The sequence below is a fragment of the Oculina patagonica genome, chromosome 6 (assembly GCF_052425735.1).
Source record: "Oculina patagonica isolate OP01 chromosome 6, crgOcupat, whole genome shotgun sequence".
NCBI lineage: Eukaryota > Metazoa > Cnidaria > Anthozoa > Scleractinia > Oculinidae > Oculina > Oculina patagonica.
The window spans coordinates 14,484,736-14,507,849 of NC_135763.1; the positions used below are offsets into that span (position 1 = coordinate 14,484,736).

The following is a 23,114-nucleotide window of genomic DNA, read 5'->3' on the forward strand; positions in this document are numbered from 1 at the left end:
TGACCCCCATGCAAAAACACTCCAGGATGTCACGGGACTGTTTGGTGTCCGTCTGCCAATTTCTAACTTCAAATTCCAATGTTAAATTCACATTAAATTTTCAATATTTCTTAGTTGTCTAAATTTTACTAATTCTTTTAAATAAAACTATCACCTGCCAAACATCCCCAAAAATCACTCAAAAAATTACAAAATACCGAAATACATAGATACATGGGATGAGTGAAGTTTCCTTGGATTCCTTGAAACACCAACAAGATATTTCCGTTTAAGGTGGCTGATAATGGGTTTCAGTATTTCCCAGTCCTTATACTTTGGTTCAGGACTAAAAGCCTTCATCAATTGCTATTACAGTAATGGTATGAAACAAATGTTCAATCATTCATCAACAAGATGTGATCATTTTCTTGACAATAGTAGTTCCCCGGTAAACAGTTGTAGTACTGTCCCATCAAAGTGCAATGCCTGGAAAATACCGAAAAGCACACGACCTTCAGGTGAAACCGCACCTTACAGTATTACCAATACACTGCACTTTGCTAAGTCTTAAAACTTTACATTGTCTAGTCGTCTACTTCAATCGTTTATTTGTATTTTGTGAGATACATTTATAAATTGAAACCATCATGTCATTAAGTAATAATGCAATCTCGACAACGTTCTAGATATTATATTATGCACACTAATACAGCTCATGCAAGCCCTGTGACTTACACAAACACAGTCGGACTGAGTGCTACTTAAGTAACTGCTTCGTGGTTTCTGCTGTACTGAACCCTGCCTTTCAAGGCAAAGCGCCCGATTTTAAGCTTCTCAAGCTTCTCAATGTTCTTGTTCTATCTTGTCTCCGTTTTGGTCGTTGTATACCACGAAGCAAAGGCAGCAAATAGTTACTCTACTTTACATCAGACCTTGCGAATTTTGAGATTCTCTTCTCCTGAAATTTTGAAGAGTTATCTCTCTTGGTTCGCCCGTTTCCATGTTGCTTCGTGTAGTTAGACGTTTTTTCCAACACATAATATAAATCTCCTTAAAACCTTGGCGGTAACTCTTTACAAATGCCAGACAAATAATTGGGTTAATTGTCTAAGGATAGGTATATCATAACACGGGTTACAGCCCATAGCACTTTAGAAAACGAACACGACACTGCAAGTTGCTGTTCATTCAAGATAAAAGTAAACAGTATAGGAAGATTACAGATGTAAAATGCAGCAATGACGCAGAGAGTCATCTTAATTGCTTGCTGTTTCCTTCGATCTTCTTGGTGCACTGATGTACCACGAAGAGTTTTGTCTTGTCGTCGTAGAACATAACACTGTTATGACAATCAGTGTTCCAACTACTAAAAGGATGACACTGAATCTATAAAAAAGGCGGTTGTCTTTAAAAGTGTGCAGATAGTTTCACCATTTTCTTCCGCCAGGTCAAAGGCATCCAGATAGAGAGAATGCATTATCACTGCAAAGGTCCAAGTTGCAAACACAATGAAGATACGAAGATTTGGCGAGATCAGATGGACTTTAAGTGGAAAGACCACCGCCACAAACCGATCTAACGCGATACACACGAGTCTTCCTATAGAAACACTGTAAGAAATGCTTTCCAGAAATCGGTCCATCTTACAGAAGATTAATCCTGCTGAACCTTCGATAGACCATTGGATAGAACTCGATGCTATCTGTGACATCGTTTGTGGAATTACTGTTACTGGAAATACAAAGTCGGAAACGGCCATATTGACAATAAAGTAGTTTGTCGTCTTCCTCAGTTCTTTATGCTTGTATAGGGATATTTGCAAATCTGAAATAATCATCCTTTTCAGAAAGTCACTTTTAATTTACGACATCTTAAGAGAAAACCCGTGAAACCTTCCTTAATGTTTAAAAAAATACTGTAGGTGTTCCTTGAGTTCAGACCAACTTAGGTCGACAGAACGAATTTTGGCAGCAATTTGATTTAAAAAGAGGCCCCCAGTGTTAACATAGTTTAGCGTTTTTTTGTTTGTGTGGCCGTACTGCTGCTACAAACGTTAATTGAAAGCTTCACTTGGAAAAATCATTTGTACATGTCTTGTATAAATGCAAGTTAAATACAGGTGACTTGCCTGCTAAATAATCCATCCTCGCAGGTTGGAAAATGCAATTCAACTTTAGCTGTCGATATATATCCATTGTTAGAGCAATGTACTTTGCCGCCTCCTCAAATGTTCTCAGTGATAGAAGCTTAAAAATCTCTGAGTTCAAAAACTTCAATGATCTGTTTGAAACCATCTTGTCAAAAATGCTGCCAAAAACGTATTTTTTCTCTGCCAAAAAAAATTCTGACATGAAATCATTTTCACCCCTTATTTCAATTTGCTATCAAATAACTTGTGTTTTATGGCTGCAGTGGCGTAGTTTTGAGTCAAAATCCAAATGGCTTTATAGCAATTTCCTAAAAGTATTGAAATGTAAGGTAACGTCCTTTATCTGACTTTGGTTTTAGTTTTTATTATTGAAATCCTTGTTAAATTCCTCTCCGAAATAATCATCCTATACCAAGCTCAGTGCTCCTTTGCAAATACCACAATTTTACATATTGGTAATGACGTCATGCAATCCGCCATCTGGAATTTCTAAACACACACACTACAAGGATGCTGAAATGAACTAAAACTGTGCAGCTACTGAAAAAACAAAATGCAAAATATTATAAGAACAAACAAGTTTATTTTATTCACAGAACTTTACATCATGTTCAACATGCAGTGCGTATGTTGTCATTATTTTCTGCTAAGTCTATTGCTGGCCTTGGTGTGAAGTTACATTTGCTCGCCTGTTATGAAATTACTTCCAGTAAATCGACTTTTTTCACAAGGTTTGCAAGTAACAAACCCGTGGCCCTCGGATTACCCATCAAACTGGAATTTAGCAATGTTGGTTTTAGTGAAGGGAGGAAAACCGGAGAACCCGGAGAAAAACCCTTGAAACAAGGACGAGAACTAAAAACGAACTCAACTATTCACTTTAATTTACAGAGCAAAAATTAGTATTTATTGATAAAAAAAAGACGTGCCTTCATCATTCACGCAATGTGTCTACTAAAGAATTTGAAACAATGTCTCAGTGGCGACGAAATCATCACCCACAGAAAAAAAAAAACCATGCCTTATCAGTGTCATTCACGTTATATGTCTACTAGGGCATTTTCTCAGTGCCGTTAACGGGACCGAAGCCACTTTGTTTGTATTTTAGTTTGACGTTATCAAACACTGGATCACTGTAATCGAAATAATTAAATCGATTTGACCATTTCGCTCCGGCTCGTAAATAACTTGAAGTAAATAACTCTTGAAGAAAACAACTCTTTATAGGGATTTAGTATTGATAGTGTTCCAATCCTGGCTAGTCACAGATGTTGTTTTGTAAAGTTGTGTAAGTGTTGGCAGCTTTTTATTGTAAACACCCGCCATCAAACCGCAAGTGTCCAGGGAAGTCAGTGTTGACGCATTCGTATCCCTTTGAGTGACGTATTCATCACCCACAGCGAAAAGTATTCCCTTGAGAGTTAACAACAAAATGTTAATTGAAGGAGTGATCTTAGCCCCATCAATATTCTCCTATTTTACTTTAACAAACAAATTAGTTGAACAATGAAGCACGAGAAATATTGCAAGAACAGCTAAAAATAGCGCGACCAAGCTTCAAACAATCGCGAAGAATGGCATGACTGAATCGCGTAAAATATCGTGACATAGACTCTGTCAACAAACAGTAACTCCACTTCACGTCAGGTCTCGCTAAATGTTAGATTCTCTTCTTCTGAAATGTTGAAGAGTTATCTCTCTTGGTTCGCCAGTTTCCATGTTGTTTCGTGCAGTTAGACGTTTTTCCAACACATTATTAAAATCTCCTTAAAACCTTGGCGGTAACTTTTTACAAATGCCAGACAAATGATTGGGTTAATTGTCTAAGGATAGGTATATCATAACACGGGTTACAGCCCATAGCACTTTAGAAAACGTACACGACACTGCAATTTGATGTTCATACAAGATAAAAGTAAACAGTAAAGGAAGATTACAGATGTAAAATGCAGCAATGACGGAGTCATCTTAATTGCTTGCTGTTTCCTTCGATCTTCTTGATGCACTGATGAACCACGAAGGGTTTTGTCTTGTCGTCGTAGAGCCACGGCTATAAAGCAATATAACGGTGTTATGACACTCAGTGTTCCAACTACAAAAAGGATGATACCCCATCTATAAAAAAAGGAGTTTGTCTTCAAAAATGTGCAGATAGTTTCACCATTTTCTTCCGCCAATTCAAAGTCATTCAGATTGAGAGAATGTATTATCACTGCAAAGGTCCAAGTAGCAAACACAACGAAGGTACGAAAATTTCGCCAGATCAGATGGACTTTAAGTGGAAAGACCACCGCTACAAACCGATCTAAAGCGATGCACACGAGGCTTGTTATAGAAACAGTATACGAAGTGTTTTCTAGAAGTCGTTCCATTTTACAGAAGATTAATCCTGCTAAACCTCCAATAGGCCACTGCATAGAACTGGAAGATATCTGTAACAGCTTTACTGGAATTACTGTTGATGGAAATACAAAGTCAGAAACGGCCATATTGACAATAAAGTAGTTTGTCGTCTTCCTCGGCTCTTTATGCTTGTATACAATAACGATTATGAGAGCGTTTCCAACCAAACTTGACAAAAGAATTATGGAGAGGAGAAGAATTAAACCAATTTTGACGGAAAAGGAGTACGTGTAGTCTATAGCCTGCGAGCAGGCTCTCTATATTTGGGGGCAACGTGAATATTGAACTCTTCGAGCGCCGAAGGCTCGATCCCGGGAGTGCCGAAGGCGCGAGTCGGCGAGCGAAGCGAGCCAGCGGCACTCGCGGGATCGCGCCTTCGGCGCTCGAGCAGTTCAATATTCACGTTGCCCCCGAATAGAGAGCCTGCTCGCAGGCTATGTAGTCTAAAGCATCACATTCTCTGTTGTGCATGCTTGATGTGGCGTTGCTGAAATTTCCAAGGGAGCCAAAAAAATGAAACGTCGTGTTTAACAGAAAAAGCATTCCCATTTGCATAGATGAAATTCAACAGGATTTTTTTTGGCTTCCTTTCAAAGTTATCTACCGTCAGAGTGGTCTGTTCTTGAGTAAGTAAAACTGAAAATTGAATAGAATTTGCTAAATTTGAGCCGACTTAAATTAGCTTCTGCTACCTACCTACTAAGTACACATCTGCGTGTCTTAAGGTTATGTGACATTTAATTAAGGCCATCTCGTTAAGTTAAAAAAAGGGGTTAACTTTATCATATTTAGTACTTTTTTCTTTCATAGAAAAGTTTTCTCCAATTTTACACAGCTGACGAGTTATTTCCGTTGCAAAATTGGAAACCACTTTGGAACAGTTCGCTGTGTTACCTGAATGATGTCTAATGGCTTTCACTTCTATTGTTTCACGTAGAATATTTGAATTTGATAGGATTTTATTTATATTCGAATGCAATCAGGCCGTTCTGAATCTGAATTATTTTGTATCTTTGCTTTTACTTTATATTTTTGTAAGGCTATTTGCAAATCGGGAATGACAAAAGCTGTGAAACCTCCCTTAAGATTTAAAACACTGTGTGTTTTATTTAGTCCAGACCTTAAAAGGTCGACGAAACTAATTTTGGCAGCAATTTGATTTAAATAGACGCCCCAATGAAAATTATCCTGTGAGGCTTTTTTGTTTGAGTGGGCATACTACTGCTTAAAACGTTTTAACGTTTGAAAAAAATTGAAAGCTTCACTTGCATTGGAAAAAGCATTTGTACATGTCCTGTAGGGAAAACAATTTAAAGACAGGTGACTCGGTCGCTGGGTTGAAACATGCAATTAACTTTAGCTGTCGATATCCATTGTAAGAACGATACACTTTGCCTCCTTAAATATTCTTCCTGGTAAAAGCTAATCTCCGCAAATTACTTATGAGTTCAAAACGTTATCTGTTTGCAAAGTCTAAAACCATCCTGTCGATTAATATCCGCTGCCAAAAATGCAATTTTTCTCTGCCAAAATACTTCTGACATGAAACCCTTTTTTACATTTATTAAATTTGCTATCAAATAAATTGTGTTTGGTGGCCTGTAGTGACGTAGTTTTGAGTCATAATTCATATGGCCGTTATGGCAATTTTCTTAACGTATTGATATTTAAAGCAACATCCTTTTTATGACTTTGGGTTTAGTTTTATTATTGAAAGCCTTGTTAAATTCCTCTCCGAAATAAGCAACCTATACCACACACACAATGCATAAACCACAATTTTACATATTGATTATGACGTCATGCAATCCGCCGAATTTCTAAACACACACACTACAAGGATGCTAAAATGAACTAAAACTGTGTAGCTACTGAAAAAAATACAAAATATGAAAAAAAGACAAACAATGATACCTTAAACTTTCAAATCTTAGTAAACCAGAATGTTAGGGACCTCAAAGCATGGATTTCATGGCAAAAGTATCGCAGACAGAAAGATGTTAAATTAAAATGTTTCCGAGGCGTGAAGTCCGTGAAATGAACCGCCACTGAAAGCACCCCAGAGTGAAACCCTTTTTCCAAATTGCCCAAACACCTCAAAAAGGGGCATTCGCCCACCTTCCTTTTTCGTCCAACAGTTAACAATAGTTTCAGAGAAAACCACTTTACTAATCCAGAAATAAACATCCGCTTGCCCTAGAATTCAGACCGGCTTAGGTCAATAAAAATATTTGTTGTTCGTTATGTTGCAAAATATGCTCATATTTCTATAAGTACAATGTGCTGTAAAGACATTTGCATGGAGTTGGAGATCTTACTGGAAAACTGAACGGGAATTAAAACCTTTCCTTTTTAAGCGATGACGTCAGAAATCGCTTATTGCCATCGCACGATGGGCTCTTTTACTCTGTTAGGGAAATCGAACAGAAATCAAGTTAAACTTAACAAGAAATCGCCGTGTAGAACACAAAAGCAAAATACTCCCCTGCAGTTAGAATGGAACACTACAATGTATAAACGAAAGAGATCGAGATTAATTAAAAATGATGGGATCTATTTGATTTAGTAGACAGAAATTTATAATTCTTATAATAATTATAAAGGGCCGCTGTGAGCAAGAGACCGTTTGACCTTTCTTTAAAAGCTTGCTCGTGCAAACCGACCGATTTCGGTTCTTCCCGTCCTCTCAAAAATCTTTGAAAGGCACTTGCACAACTCTCTGTATGCCTTTCTCAGGGAAAACAACCTTCTATATCAACTGCAATCCGCCTTCAGGAAACACCACTCAACGGAGACAGCTCTAATCAACATCATCGACCGTATGCTGTTCAATCTCGATGACAACCGCATTAACGGCTTGGTTCTGGCTGACTTTCAAAAGGCTTTCGATCTTGTTAACCACGACATCTTGTTTGAAAAGCTGCGTATCTATGGTCTGGATGAATGCAGCCTGGCCCTTATGCGCTCGTTCCTTCAAAATCGCAGGCAGCGCACGGTCATCCGCGGTAGTGCACAGTCTTCGTCCCAGGCTCTCACACATGGTGTACCACAGGGATCCGTACTCTCTCCACTACTCTTCCTGGTATTCATAAACGATCTTTCCGAGGGAGTGTCACAACCAACCACAGTCGACATCTTTGCGGATGATACAACTATGAGCTCATCCTCGCCATACACTGATACTTCTGGTCTATGCTCCAGGCTCTGTGAGAGCACCCGTGAGCTTGAGGACTGGACTAGAAATAACCGTTTCAAACTAAATATCGAGAAGACGAAGTCTATGTTTGTAACTGGGAGTAGGCTACGCACTAAGATCGGTAGTACCGGTGTCGACGAGATGAAAATCTGTACTAGCAGCGGGGAAGCCTTAGACAATACCACAAGCCACAAGCTTCTTGGAGTCCATGTTGATCAAGACCTAAGTTTCAATGAACATGTCGAACACTTATGTAAGAAACTAGCAAAGCGTTTAGGTGTTCTTAGGTCAATCAGACATTATCTTCCTCTAAACGAGCGCATACTCTTCTACAATGCAACTATAAAGCCTATATTTCTGTACGGCGGAGCAGTCTGGAGTTCAACATCTAAAAGTAACATAAGAAGAATTTTTCGTCTCCAGAAAAGGGCTGCCCGTGTTATCCTAGGCGTTAAAACAAGAGATGAACGTACTGTAAGTTTATTTAAGAGACTAGACTGGTTGCCCTTTTATGATGAAATCACTGTTAATAAGCTATGCTTAATTTACAAATGCCTAAATGGACAATGCCCAGAGTATTTAAGGAACAGACTTGTAAGTGTCAATGACATGTCCACCAGAACCTCGCGCTATGGTGATATTACTTTACGCTGTCCTCGGTATAACCGTGAAACGGAAGGTGGAAGAACTTTTCTTGTTTCAGCCACTAAATGTTGGAACTCTTTGCCTATATATATTAGAACTAGCACTAGCATTAAGGCCTTTAAACATAATTATAGTAATTTTATTAAGGAAGGTTATGCCGACTTAGATAGCTTTCCCATGTCATAATTTTTAAATTTTTATACTGTCACACCCAAATTACTGTTTGTATTTTTATCTAGTTTTTATCTATCTTATCTGTTTTCATTTTTTATTGATAATATATTTGTAGTAGTATTAACTTTTATTCTAGGGGAGGGCCACAGGTTTTTCAGTTTTTAACTGTAATGTGTAACCCTCATTAAATAAAGTTGTTATTATTATTATTATTATCGTATGTCGTTCGTAAGATGTCACACTATAATATAACGCAATCTCTGTTGAGACAACATAGGGAAATCTAAAAAAAATAAATATATAAAATAAAATATAACTGTTGTTCAATTAAGCAAATCTACAAAGGAAATGTGTTGATTGCATCCTTTGTCTGTGAATTTATAAGTACTGTATTTATTAAAATTCAATCAGATCCTAACTATGTTATTTATACAATCACTAACATTGCTTCTTATGTTTGAAAAATGTAAGCTGCAGTTGGACAACAGTCTTTTTCACGCACAAGGTGTCAGCTACTTTTATGTACGAAAAGTTATTGACAAAGTTCCTCAAAATTATGTAACACCTCTTGTGAAACGTCATTGCTTCTGCGTGCCATTTATTTTGCAAGCTGGTAGAAGATCTTCAAACATGCAACCTCAAATAGTACTTTATGGGCAAAATTTATTATTATAAATATAAGCTGCGTTTGTCAAAGGACATCCATATTTGTCATTTAAAAATGGGTGATCTGAATGTTACTTTCTTCTTTCTTGTTGATCGAATTTTTTGTTGATATCTGATTGCTGGACGCCATATTTGGCTGTGACTTTCCAAAAGGATCCATAAGGAACAGCACGAAAGCTTTGCGAAACCTGCAGTGGAAATATAAGTAGTAGATAAAATATGAGCGGGAGATTTTGGGCGTTTCGGGCGGCCGAGGCGGTTACCCCTCGGCGGCGGTTTTTTTTTTTTTTATTTAAAAAAAAAAAAAAAAAAAAAAAATAATATTTTTGAAAAAAAATAAAAAAAAAAAAATAAAAAATATTATATTGTGGTAGTTTTATATTTTTTTTTTTTTTTTTTTTTTTTTTTTTTTTTTATATATTATTTTATATTGTTTGTGGGCCCCCCCCACCAATAAAAATTAATAAAAAAAGATTATATCATTTGCCTGGAATTAATTTCACTGTAAAAAAAACATTAGGAGAGTGGGGGTGGATGAGACACACAAAATACCTTGTCAGAATACTCCTTAAGTATTTTAACAGCAGATGAAAGGCCATATCTTTTGCTACAAATACTGACTACTATGACGGCAACGCTAAGCACTATATAACATACAATGTGAAAACATGGTTCACCAGCGAGGAATCGAACCCCGGTCTGAACCCGCGGTCCTCCTACCGGTGAACCATATTTCCACATTACATTATTTCGTACCTCTAAATGTGTATTGATTCTAGTTCGCACTTTTGATAAGCCGATTACTATCAACTTGGCAAAAACACCTATTAAGCGAGGAATTCAACAGAAAAGGGAGGATTGGGTGGCTAGCCACCTCTAAATCCAATTCAGCCTTCTCAAGTGTTAACATTTAGGGGGAATGCCCAAGGAGAATTGAAACGTAACTTATAATTTGGTAGCTCCTCGGTATCCGTTACCTCCCCTTTAAAATACCTGGATCCACGGGTAGGGTAGGGCTTTTGACCTATATTTGGTCTGAAAATGGGTTGAGAGATTTTGCCATTTCGGTGTGAAGTTAGGTGCGGGTTTTGTCTTGTGGTCTGAAATTACATACTGTTTTTAGAAAAACCACAAGTGTAGAAACTATTTAATTCTCAGTCTTTTCATCAGGGATTTCTTTTTTGGTCTGAAAAAGGAATGTATTTTACAGGTCAAGTCTAAAAATATGGGTTAGATATTGGAGATCTAGGCACAACCCCACAAAAATTCCGTGGAATACTCCTGTGGCTTTTTTACAGCTCCTTTCTTGCTAGGTAAGGTAACATCATCAAAGCGCTAAACCAAAGACTGCGAAAAACTGGGGTGAGTTGTAACTGAATGTAAGGGAGATGAGAAAAAAGTTGCATGTGTTTCGGAGCATCTGGTTCAGTTTCATTTTTTATTACAGATTCCTAAGCACAGTTGACTTACCTGCGGGTCTTGAGTGAGTAGATAATGGGATTCGCCATACTGTTCAAGTGTATGAGAAAAAACGCAAGGAAATGAGGCCATGTACCGTGAATTGTGGAAATGCTGTGTAAAAACATCGGCACAACACCCATGCAGAAAAATGCAACCACGGTTAAACCGATCGTCTTCGCTGTCTTCACGTCGCTTCTAACTTGTTTTGCGACAGAACAGAAAGTCGACAAACGCCTGGTATGGCGGCGAACCGTGCGCCAAATATAAGCTCCCATAATGAGCATGACAGCGAACGAAACCAAATAACCAGGAATGATAAAATGCTTTCCAAATTTCTTCAGATAGTCTATCCTATACACCAGCACTGGAGCGTCACCAAGATCAATGTCGAGCCCTAGGGTGAACATACCATACGTGTAGCCTGCTGCCAGGAGCCAAACAAATACTACTGCTACCTTAGCCTTGTTGTTCGTTTTCCACGAATGGTAGCGAATGCCGTGCACGATGGCTCCATAGCGATCCATTGTGAGCACGGTCAAATTGATCACGGTTAAGTACATGAACAGCACATACCAAGACACGATAAACCAGGAGATGGGGCGACCCTTTAGGTAAGGCACTTTGCAGATGTACCACATGATCATAAGAGGCATGTTGGTCAGTGCATTGATGATGTCTATAACAGCTAAGTTCGCTATCAAAATATTGGGAACTGTTCGCAGTGTCTTGAACCGGATGAGTAATAGGCAAATTATACTGTTTCCAATGATTGATCCGATCATAACCACGGCGATCATTATGGTATGCGAGACTCCTTCTGCATCATGACAAGAACTCATCTGAATGGTCTCGTTCATCGTTCTGTTTGCTACTCATCGATATCAACAGTAAGTCTTCATCTGAGCTTTGTGCCCGATAGACGCCGGGGAGATGAGATCGACGAATCGAAGGTCCAGACTTCCTACGTGCTTAGGCTGCAGCTTATACAGCAAATGCAATATCGCGAACAATACAGACATCACAATACCACGCCTTTTACAATTAAGACCGCTGTTTAAATACATTCATTAACAAATTGATATATGTCTCAACCCGTACGTGGGGGATCAATTAGTTGGAGCTGACTATTCAACTATGAAGGCGGAATGCTTAACTTAAAATTGCAGTATAAGTTATAAACTTCTGATTAATCCTGTTTTTTTCTTCTGATTAAATCTGTTTTTAGTATATCGTCTCTTGCGAACAAGGAATAAACATGGGAACTGAAACAACTCGTATTTCGAATAAATAAAGTAGTTTATTTTTATTTTATTTTTTTTAATAAGAAGAGTATTTGTGATATTCGCCACTGCATGTTTCGCATAAGAAATTCAATATCATCAGTTAATCTTCATATTATAACTGAGATGCTTATAAAAGCTTTCAATATCTCCAGGAATGAGCAATAGTTAGAGTAAAAATATGGCTCGTAAAGTGAGCAACATTTAAAAAAAGTCGCTCGTTACCAGTAAGAGGGTCACCGTTATTCCTATCATTACATTAGACGATGAACTCGAGCCACAAATATTACTTTAGGTCTAATAAACCCTGTCCAACAGTTAAAACAATATTTATTAAACAAGTTCCAGCGGATAGAATACGCCGTTCCTTAAGCAAACTCCATCCAGGAGTTAGTTTGGTTTGAGCAACCATTACCAGGACTTCAAGACATCTTGTTACCTTTAGAATGGCATCAAAAGTTGGTTAACTGTTATCGTGAGCCACGCTCAGTTCTACAAAGGCGTTCAATTGTATAACAATGAATACAGTCATATCGTTGTCCTGGTTGTTGCCTAGAGACCGTTTATATTTTTCTTAAGAAATGCAATATCCTGAACATTAATTATACCTGCCGTTTCCGATATTTTATTTGAAATATGGCTAATATTAGCAGGTGTGTCAAGTACGTTTTTCCAGGGCTATGCACAATAGAACAAAAAATGTTAATAGATAGATCCCTTACTCAGTTATCTATCAATTTGACTGTACAACTTGGCAAGCACCCCGAACCGATAATCTCTCATACCTTATTTGGTGTTTGCTTCATGTACCGCCAATGTTCCAGAACACTTAAGCTAGCTGTATTCACACTACTGTATAAGCTAGGTATATCTGCAATTAAGAACTTGAACTCAAGTGCCTTTCAAAATCTGAAGAAGCAATTCGGAAATAGAGGATTCAACACATGGTGATGAAGAATTTAACTGGTTGCTCTTCTTAAAACGCTCCAGATAGAGCTATTGTTAACTACACAGCAAATGCAGCGAAGTTAATGTAGTTTGCCCTTTCTTTATATAAACTCCAGTTGTAGCTTAACATGATATAATTTACTTTTCCCGCTGCGGTCGCGTCTTTGTCGTGTTTAGAATGCCCCGCGCACTAAAATAACATTGATTTTAATATTTACTCGTTCAAAAGGAAATTCTATTTCGACTTAAAAAATACTTTTGAGGACTGCTGATGATGATGATGTTTGTGTGGTATTAGTAAGCTTGTTTAACGCCTTCCTGTGCGTTATTCCAGTATTTCGAGTCTCGAGGTATTCCAAAATCACTTCTTCTTTTTTTCTTAAAAAGACCAAAACAATTGTAAAGGTATATTACAATATGCACAAAGGACATTAGGCTTGAGATGCGGTCATTTCCTAAAACGAGTCAAATGCCAAAATTAATTAACGGCAGAAAATTGAAAGTTGCAATGAACTTTCCACGACACAAAAACGGAGAAAATAACGAGACAGAACAAAATTGAATGGACATTATCTCAAGTTCTTAGTTTACTTTGAGATGATGGATAAATAATTCCAAAAGTGGCCACTTTTGTTTAGTATCAAAATCTCCAAATTTGGCCAGTTTTATTTAAGGAAACAATATTAGAAACGAAAAGCATGCGCGATTCTTTTTGAAAAAGAAAGAAACGGATAAATTTAACACTGCCATCTCCCTCTCTGGGAAGTTTAATTTTTTATAAGTCCCGCTCCTCTCCCTCCCCCCCCCCCCTCCCGTTTCTATTAAGCTCCCTCCCTTCCCTAGGTGGTAGATCAGGAAAAATTACACAAAACAAAACTCTGAAAAATATTCCGTGTCCACCAGCCCAGAAGATGTCGATTATATGACCATCCATAAATCGGTTCGGATGTTCTAAAGGAGAACACATTGGATTAAAAATGTGTTTTGGACATTTTTTTGCTACTACTACTGATGAAGGCAGCACTGCCGAAACGCTTAGTATTTTACATTGAACTTTCCAGCGTTAAACTTTACATTTAATTCAATGTGTTCATTTAAATTAACGCTGCGCAGGACATTTTCGTTTTTTTTTCTAAAGGAAACTCGTGGGAGCTTGGCCCATAAACTTTGTTTACACGTGACAAATTACCCGCGAACTGTTAGAATAAGTTTTGCTGATTGCACCAAACGATACAGAAATTAATAGTAAATGTCCAGCCCAGTGTTGAAAATGAAGAAAAAGATATAATATTTCATTGAGTGACACAAGCATTCTTGTAATTACTATTACTATTATCAACTTTTGTATTGAAACTCTTTTAAAATATACCTTTACCCTTTTCTTAAAATAGTGCGAAATATTGGTTTTGGCAACTTCTCTGTGTGACATGTCCAACCCACCAGGATGCTCCCAAATTTCAAGACAGAATCCGGCCATCAGGAAATCGAGTAATATTAATTATAGTTGGACAAACATCGAGTACCAGAATAATTTAAATACTATTGCATTATTTTCTACCCTTTTTTAAAGCTAAAGATGTAAGTAATTATTTGTGATAACACTAACAACAGTTTCTTATATGAGCCTGATAAAATCGTCTTTTAAGCGATTCAGTGGAACTTCAAAATTTGTTTTCAATGTTTGGTGTTGTTAGAAATAATTTCTTTTGATAAGATATTTGAAACAGTAACACAGAAGTTTGCAATAAGATGTAAATAATTTTGGTACATAATTTTGTCCAATTAACACTCGAAGTCCTGGCAGATTCAGTCTCAATACGTTTTATATCCAGTGCAAGTTATCCTATCGCCATGAATATTTGTATGATGATTAATGTTACTTGTGTCTCCAACTCGTAAAGAAAAGGTTTTAGATGTGATTAATTTTAAAATTTTGATGACGTCGAATGCTCTGACTCTCTGTAGTTCGCGTGCAGGCTGTCTGGCATTCAATTTCCTGAGTGGTTTTACGGCTTGCGAGACAAAGGAAACCATCGTGCACGTACGAGAGCTTGCCAGTAAACAATTCCGTCGGTGTAACAATTGCTTTTTATTTGTTTATTGGAGAGAAACTTTCAATGTATTCAAGGAAGTTTAATGTAATTATGATCTTGCAAAGTCCCACGTCCGAAACCAGTTGAATTCCAAGGCTTTTAGTCACGATTTCGAAAAGGGAGTGTGAAGGGAGGGGTAAATATTGTACGATTTATAACGGTGTAGTAATTAACATTTCTGTTTGAGTGAGGTATTGGAGGGGTTGAAATAAAAATAAATCTGTTTATCACAAAAAGTCGCTCAAAGTCGCCCCAAATCTTTTGGTAACATAAAGCAAAAGGGCATTATTAAAAATCGGTGGTTCTGATTAAGAGTTTAATACGAACAATTATATAATACTACTATCGGGTTTGAAATCAATTTCTTTTATTTACACACCTCCTAACAACTTCCCTTCATAGGCAAAAATAAATATCTCTGAGAGACAAGAAATAAATTAAACGAGAGCAGAAGCTGTCCTTTTTCTGTCTCTTAAACTATATTCAACATTTCGCGGAAACAAATCTAAGATATGTTTACGCCGCAAAAAATATCGCCCTTCACCGGTCCTACGTTAGAGCCAGTTTTTTCTGTTTGCTGGACTTCAAAACAGCACTGACAATGTTCTAAGACAGGCTGATCTAACTCGCCAGTACAACAGCCCTTATCAAAGCGTTGATAACTTTTCCGTCTATCACAAATTCCGCCGCATTTTCAAGTGGCACTTTCAGTAGTTCATCTTGTGGCAACCGCGGATGTCCTCTGGTATTTCGGAGTTGGTAAATTGTATTTTAAGCGAATTTGTTGGCGTAAAAGTTTTCTTTGTTCGCGTTCTTTCTTGGCTTGCTGTTCATCCTGCTCGTTCCAGACGTATGTCCTTGCATTGTAATCTCTGTCTTTAAAATTGTATTTCTTCCTGACATCCTCAATGCGCTGTTTGCTGTCTGAAGCTCGTTTCTCGCATTCTTCGCTGTTCTTCTTTACAGCAAGAATTTCATTACCAGTTACTGGCGTTGATGTTGATCGCCTTTTTACGACGGTGACCTTTGCTGGAGTTCTGAAAAATAAATTGAATGAAATATGAATTAAAAAGAACTTTCAAAATTACAGTATTGATACATTGATAATAACATTCATTAAATCAGCAAAAAAAGTCCTCGAATATTCACAACGTACCGCCTTTATAGTTAATAATCAACACAAAAAATAAACAGTACTTATATACGGTAATGTTAACTTTTACCAAAATTGGAAGTAATAGGTCAATTTGAAGTGCAGAGGAGTTAAAGATTTAGGTTTATAAGCCAACGCAAAACAAAACAAACAAATGACGTAACAAATGGTCTTTAAAGACTTTGCCCTCGCTTTTTTATGTAGTGCAATATCCCTTCTTCAATTCGTATCACACATAGTAATTGTCTTTAGAAACACTTTTCAAAAGCTCCTAGTTAGTAAGCTCAATGTTACAGCACTGAATTACTATAAAAATATCAGCTGCAGAATTGTGTAATGATATTGTGCTGAAACGGTGTGGGAGCAGTTTGAAGCAAAAACAAAACAAAACAAAGCATTGCTTTCAAGGAGAATAAAGGTCAGTTCATTGCGAAATATAAAACAAAAGAAATTGCAATATTACTTTCTGCTCGACTGTGTTTTAGCGCGTTGCACGATTACTTGAGTAATATGGTTTTGCCTTTTTAAGGTCAGGTTTGATATCGATATTTAGCCTTTGTGGAAAACCTTGATGTTTGCCTTGGGCATATTTATAGTTTGTTACTGTTTTTAGAAAGAATGATCGAGTCGATATCTCTTCTGCGTGAAGGGTTATTCAATAAAGCAAAACCACAGGGTTTTTAATTTTACAATTAAAATTTGCATAAGAAAGTGAGAAATAAAAAGAGTGACCAGCTATGTAGTTGTTAGGAAATTTCTAGAACTAAAATCGAAGAAAACACTGAGTTACAAGAAACACTGAGTTATTTATTTTACGGGAGATGCAGACTTTATATTAGTCGGAGAGTAAATTTTTGACAATATTCTTTCCATCGAAGAAGGACACTTTTAACTTATAGCAGTTCTAAATAAAAGTGTAAGACAATGAGCCTTTCCACTCGGATGGGTGTCAGCTACTTCAGTCGAGATCTCACATCCTGATGTTAGGTTGCTTTGCACAAGCCGAGTTTTCTGAGTGCATGCAATACGAATTTAGCTGATTTTTTAAAAAAAGTTTCGACAAACTGCCTTAAACAGTGAAGAAAAAAGCTGCTCTGATTGGTTACATTCGATTTCTGTTGCCAATGCTTTTGCGCTTTGTTGGATTTTGGCCTCTGGCCTCAGACGTGATAAGAACTTATTTGTTAATAAAACGTTTGGCAGGAACTTAACTCAACAAAAAGCAGACGATCGTTGACTGAGGTTTGAGTGTTGTTTGAACACGAACGCGGCGAAATGTGACAAATTAAAAATGAAACAAAACGAGCAATTTCAATCAAAGAATAATTTGTACAAAGGAAGAATATTTTGACATTTCCACATCGCTGATTGTCAACTACATCGACATCATCTGACAAGTGCAGAGCCACAAAATCTACATGTAATCTTTGTCATATTTATCTAAATGCTGTGTCTAAGAACATTTCTTACAAGCCAACACGTTTTGTTGTTTCACGGAATTTGACATTTCTGTTGCCTGTTTTAGGCTTGTTTCCCATGCTCACTGTTGAATTCTGGAATGTTCTGCTATAAAAACCAACTGAGAGAAATAATTTGTTTTGGCGGAACTTAACTCAAAAGTCGAGTCAATGATGACAAGTTTGCGCGATCGAGTAACGGATAAAACCCTATTAAAAACAGCTGCTTCGTTAGTTTACATTTTTTATCCAATTAATATTTGTTCGATCAAGATTCTGCAAGATTATTATGTTATGGTACATTTATATACAAATTTTTCGCACGGCCAACAGTGAAGAACTAGTTTGAATTTTCTTGTGATAAATTCTTTGTGAAAAGTCAATATACCCGCGCTTATATATCGCTATTTAATTACCTTTATCGCAGTTTTGCATTTGATTATTGATAATAAACATTACCTGTTTCGGTGGGCGCTAAATTTAATAGTCCAAAAATTACTTTGAGAGAAGTATGAACGAATGAACTAAATCTCGATATCGCTTGAACTTTTAAACCAATAATTGAAAGCGATATAGCAAAATGCGCTTTTCCATCGAAAATACTCCTTGTATAAACACTAAAGAAGCATGCCGATTTCTAGGCTTTTAATCCGTATTTAGCAATGCAGTTTAATGGTCCAATATGTTCATCTTCGTTTGAAGGATGCTTATAAAACGTTAGATTATAAAGATAAAAGTTTTTGAGCTCAGCTCTACTCTCTTACCTGTGATTTTCGTCAAGAACGAGGTTAGTTTGAGAACATGTCCCATTGTTGTTCTTTCTCCATTCGAGGTAAGAAATGTCGTCTAGCAGAGCTCCTTCGCTCAAACTCTTTCTTTTCTCTTTAAGGTACTCGTGGTACTCTGGTGCGTCTAAATCGATGATGATATCAACTGCACCGGGCTCTGAGTCAGAATCGGTCATCGGATCCTCTGCCTCAATCGAATCTACCAAATTTCCCATCGCGTAGAAGTCGTTACTCAAGCGTACAAGTTGTGTGTGAATGAATAAATTTCACAGAGTTCAACATATTTATACAGTCGGGCGCCTCGCCTTTGTTTTCATGTGCCCACGTAAATCGGCATAAGTGCTAAATCCGTCCATGTCTTAACGCATTCTGATTGGCTAACGGCCGACCCGTTCGAAGTCCGAGGTCACCGCGAACGTGAGAGCGAGATCACGTAAATACGACAGGAAGGGATCAAAGTCGACACACGTTAATCAAATTAAATGAAAGGTAGAAGCGAAACCACAAATAATGAAAAATAATGAAAGGCAAACAACACGTATCGATGTTGAATAGGACATTCTTTTTTAGTAATGAAGGCTAAATTTATTCAAAGCACAAGTAGAAAAATTGACAATAATTAACAATAGAATAGGAAGTCACGGTCACTCGCCGACAAACTTTGCACTCAACTGAATAAATCAATTTTCCGAGGTCTTGTGTTGAGTAGGGTCTAAGTACACTTTATTAAAAAACAGGTTTTATCTGCTAAGTCTCTTTCAATGTGTAAACAGTGAAACGTCTCCCTTTTTCGAGTACATACTGAGTACTGGTGTTTGCTTACATTAAGAAAAAATCCTTTCCTTCCTACACGCAAGTGAGACAGGCAGGAGTGACCTTGACAATGACTCGAGATGGATCAGTTTTTTTTTTTTTTTTTTTTTCAACCTGTTGCGACCATAAAAGTAGGGTACCAAGATTCAAAAGCGACTCTAAACTAGAAAAAAAATGTCATGCTAAATGGAATAAGTATATATATATGACGGAAAAATAGAACTGTCGCCATAACTCGTGGCTTTTTTGTGGTCTCATGATGGCTTCCCTGCAATTCCGGCTCACGATCCCGGTAATTCCGTTAGTTAATTCGCATATCAGCATTTTATGACGCCACAAATTGCTAATATGCGGTTTAACTAACTGATGGGGTATAGGAAATGATTCAGAAAAGAAAAATGTCCCATAAAAGGCGAGCTCGCGCCAGTTCAGTGAAGCCCAAAGTCCGGCAGCTGACAATTTGTTTTTAAAAAAATAAACATCACCTTCATTACCCTTGAGCTTTGCTCAGACTTAAACACTTAACCTTCTCTCGCTGATTTATCTAGACAAATGTCCGTGACAAACGTAGGAAAACGGACATTCAGATACCAGCACTCGGACGCTTTTTCAATTGTCGCAACCCAAACTATGAACTGCAAGGTACTGACAAGGAAACCCGATAAAGACAGCAACACCGCAAGCGCGACCAACAAAGCCCCTATTTACAAACTAGTTTGAGAGGGTAACACTTGACCGTAACGAACCGAGAAATTGGGCTCTCGCAGCTGGTTAGGAAAAGTCGTATAAGGGAAATTGAGGCGGGAAGAACCGAGCTCTAAGGTTGCTTTCTTTTTGTGGTCATTTCCAACGCTACAGAAGAACGGTACTTGCTATTTTCATTCCTTATCCAACACAGAAGTACTTCTGTCCAACAGTAATGCACATTGCTTGTTTTTCTTGTTGGTTTTGCTGCATCGGATAGTCTCGATGAGGGTTTTAACGTTTCAGCGTCAATGGGCGTAAATGTATAACCGTCAACTGACAAATAAGGAAAACTTGCACTTGCACTACTGATGTAGATGGGCTAGTCGCCCGGCCGGGTTCAATGGACGAAAACAAAAAACCTAACCGACATGCAAGTAATAGTATCTTGTTTTTATTACTATCAGCAGTCCAACGAGTATCTTAATAGGGTAAGTTATATGTAAGGTCGTCAAGGGTTAAAGGGATAAAATTTAACCATTATCCTCAAAAAATGCCAATTTGGGACCGCTAGCATAATTATACCTCTCTTGACGTCCTTACAAATTCCCATATATTTTTTTCGATTAGACGTACATTTGCTTCGTGTAGCATTTTTACTATGTCTACTACTTTTATGTCATAAAAGCCTGTGAAAAGAAGTACTTTTCAGATCTTGGGGTACCAGTATTTTCTCTCAGTTGTAATACAACCTCTAAGGAAAAAGCACTAACAACAAGGAAGTTTTCAATGTTTGTGGCAACATGTTTATCTTTTCCGATTACGTTTATAGTCATGACAGTGTTTCTGATAACCTTTGATCATTCATTCCAGTTAGTTATTCATTTCGTGTGTGACATGTTTGACAATTTTCTCTTGGCTAAACCCATTGTCACCAACGTATATATTGCCCGGGATCAACTGCCCTCTCGATATTAAATCTCAAACTTTGTCTCGTGGCCAGGACGGAATGAAAACGTTTTAAAGGGTGACGAGTCAATTTCCAAAACATATGTTGTGTTCGTCTAAACTTCTACTACTTCCTAAAGTTTCTTTACGAACGTCACTGATCAGTCGATAAATACCATATCGAGCCCAGCATCAACCTATCAAAAGTATGATGTCACGAGGAAGTTCGAAATTGAATAAAGTATTTTCCTTGGCAACTTTATCAGAGAAAGAAGCGTTGAGAAATATTTTCTTTTACCGCTTAGGTGTTTTTAAAGTGACGATAACATCGCAACTAGGAAAATTTGTCTGGCCAAAATATCGTCCCGTTTGCGTATGTTCATTTTCAATAGGGTGTACTTTTAGGATGGGTTACGCCGTTCTAGTTCAGGGTCAGTTTGGTTAACGGTGTTTTTCCTTGTATGAGAATTGTCTGGTTGTCTGTGCAGCTGCCTTTTGACGAATTTGGAAAAAGAGAAATGGACTGAGCAAAGTGAAAATTCAGAAAATTACTTGTTATAAAAAGACTTAATTTAGAAAAACAGCAAAGAAAATTCAGGTACTGATCTGGAGGAACCGTATCATCTAAATATGGCCAGTGCAAAGAATAGAAATCTTATACTGAATTAGTGTGTATTATACACAAACAAACGACAGACAACCGAAGATTTGGGGAGCAGTAAAGTCGTAAAGTCTATGATTATTATTATATCTGTCTTACGGCGTTCAGTAAAATCACAGCTACGAAGTTTTCCTTTGGACAAATTCGCGCCAAGGCAACAAGAGGAAGACCGTATCGGTGTTGGCTGCTGTTTCACGCCATGTAACGCTTAGAAAGATATTTTACAAGCCTGTGAAATTCAACACAGGGTAAACCCTTAAAAAAAGCGAATAAAAGACAGTGGCTGACGTCAAGTCGCCGCGGGTCAAGCTGACGAAGTTCGAAACATGATACCTATCCAGTCCTCTGTTTACGTCTGGAACAACACCCAGGAATGTTTAAACAATTCATTTAGTAAGGAAGTACTCTCAAGGTTTAGAAAAGAGACTGATAAGCATGTACTATGGTATTTTCGCCCGTGTTTTGTGACGTAAGACTGAATACTTCTCATTTAATGATTTCTTATCGATCGTATCACATCGTGGGTCCCCATATTTTGATCACAACTCCAACCCAACTTGCAACTTGACATCGAAACACAAAAATCTTAACTTTTCCTGAGTACCGCCTTAGTGACGTCTGAAGCAAAGCCGGTTGACATTAAAAATATGAGCTGAAGTAACCGACTCAGACTTTTAAAACAGTAAAGTGCACTTAGGAACTACAATATTTAAGCAACAGCCATAAAGCTGAAGAGTTTTCATATCAAGTACTACCTAGATTTGAACTTTAACTCTCATCATTGACAAAAAACACTTTTCATTCATCACCAGATTCAATGTTGACACATGAGGAGGGCTCTTCTCATCGCCTCAGAACAACGCAGACTGAAGTCTTGACCCTAAAATACTCCAGAGTGACCAAACACCAATTTCTCTTTACAAGATAGATACATTGACAAGTAAACATACGAACATGAACAACTGACTACAATATACTCTTTGTGCACCACCAAAAAAGCCTCGGAATTTATAACTTCACAAGAAGTTTATTTTAATCAATTATGGCAACCAATACTTCGAGACAATGGGCTGAAAGGTTGAAAAGGGTGAATATGTCTCATTCCTGCATTATTGTTGATGAAGGCATTTCATTCATCACTAGTATCTTACTAACAAGGTATTGCACGGGTGAATATATAGGATCTAGATCACACATGTTCTTCCAACCAGCTTATAATAACATGGAGTTCAAAAATCGAATGTTTCAAACCCGGGGTTTCAAATTAGGTTAAGTGGAATGCAAAGCATTTCACCGGTAACACGTTTCAACGCTGTGGAATCTCTGCGCAAGACAAAAAAAAATTCCCAAAGTAGATATAGCCTGGGGTGGTGGGCTGATAAATTCCGTATCAATACTCCGTGATCCTATCAATATCGCGTGATATTAATGCTATCCATGTTGGAGAACTTAGAGAAATCGGACATTTCAGAAACAAATTGGTTGCGAAAAAAGAATAAATTGAAACAGTAGTTTCACTTCGAAACCTCGATACTCTTCTTGATCAATAAAAGTCTTAAAAGATCATCAAAACAAGGAAACTTTGTATCTTAAACTATCGCGTGATCTGTGTTTTG

General features: G+C 37.4%; 2 protein-coding genes across 2 annotated transcripts; both read right to left on the reverse strand.

Moving 5' to 3' along the window:
• Positions 1 to 8,964: 8,964 nt before the first annotated feature.
• On the reverse strand, positions 8,965 to 11,602 carry LOC144657763 (kappa-type opioid receptor-like). Its single transcript, XM_078518113.1, has 2 exons — positions 10,683 to 11,602; positions 8,965 to 9,400 (listed from the first exon to the last, which is right to left on the reverse strand). Exons 1-2 carry the CDS (start codon positions 11,528 to 11,530, stop codon positions 9,262 to 9,264), a joined length of 987 nt encoding a protein of 328 aa, XP_078374239.1. The 5' UTR covers positions 11,531 to 11,602; the 3' UTR covers positions 8,965 to 9,261.
• Positions 11,603 to 15,341: 3,739 nt separating this feature from the next.
• Positions 15,342 to 18,660, reverse strand: LOC144657388 (uncharacterized). Its single transcript, XM_078517739.1, has 2 exons — positions 18,369 to 18,660; positions 15,342 to 16,031 (listed from the first exon to the last, which is right to left on the reverse strand). Exons 1-2 carry the CDS (start codon positions 18,605 to 18,607, stop codon positions 15,710 to 15,712), a joined length of 561 nt encoding a protein of 186 aa, XP_078373865.1. The 5' UTR covers positions 18,608 to 18,660; the 3' UTR covers positions 15,342 to 15,709.
• Positions 18,661 to 23,114: the final 4,454 nt, after the last annotated feature.

Coding starts and splice junctions, on each gene's coding strand:
- LOC144657388 (XM_078517739.1), bottom strand. CDS start 18,607: ATGGGAAATTTGGTAGATTCGATTGAGGCAGAGGATCCGATGACCGAT. Junction 16,032..18,368: donor GTTCTTGACGAAAATCACAG/GTAAGAGAGTAG, acceptor TTTATTTTTCAG/AACTCCAGCAAAGGTCACCG.
- LOC144657763 (XM_078518113.1), bottom strand. CDS start 11,530: ATGAACGAGACCATTCAGATGAGTTCTTGTCATGATGCAGAAGGAGTC. Junction 9,401..10,682: donor TACTCACTCAAGACCCGCAG/GTAAGTCAACTG, acceptor TTTCCACTGCAG/GTTTCGCAAAGCTTTCGTGC.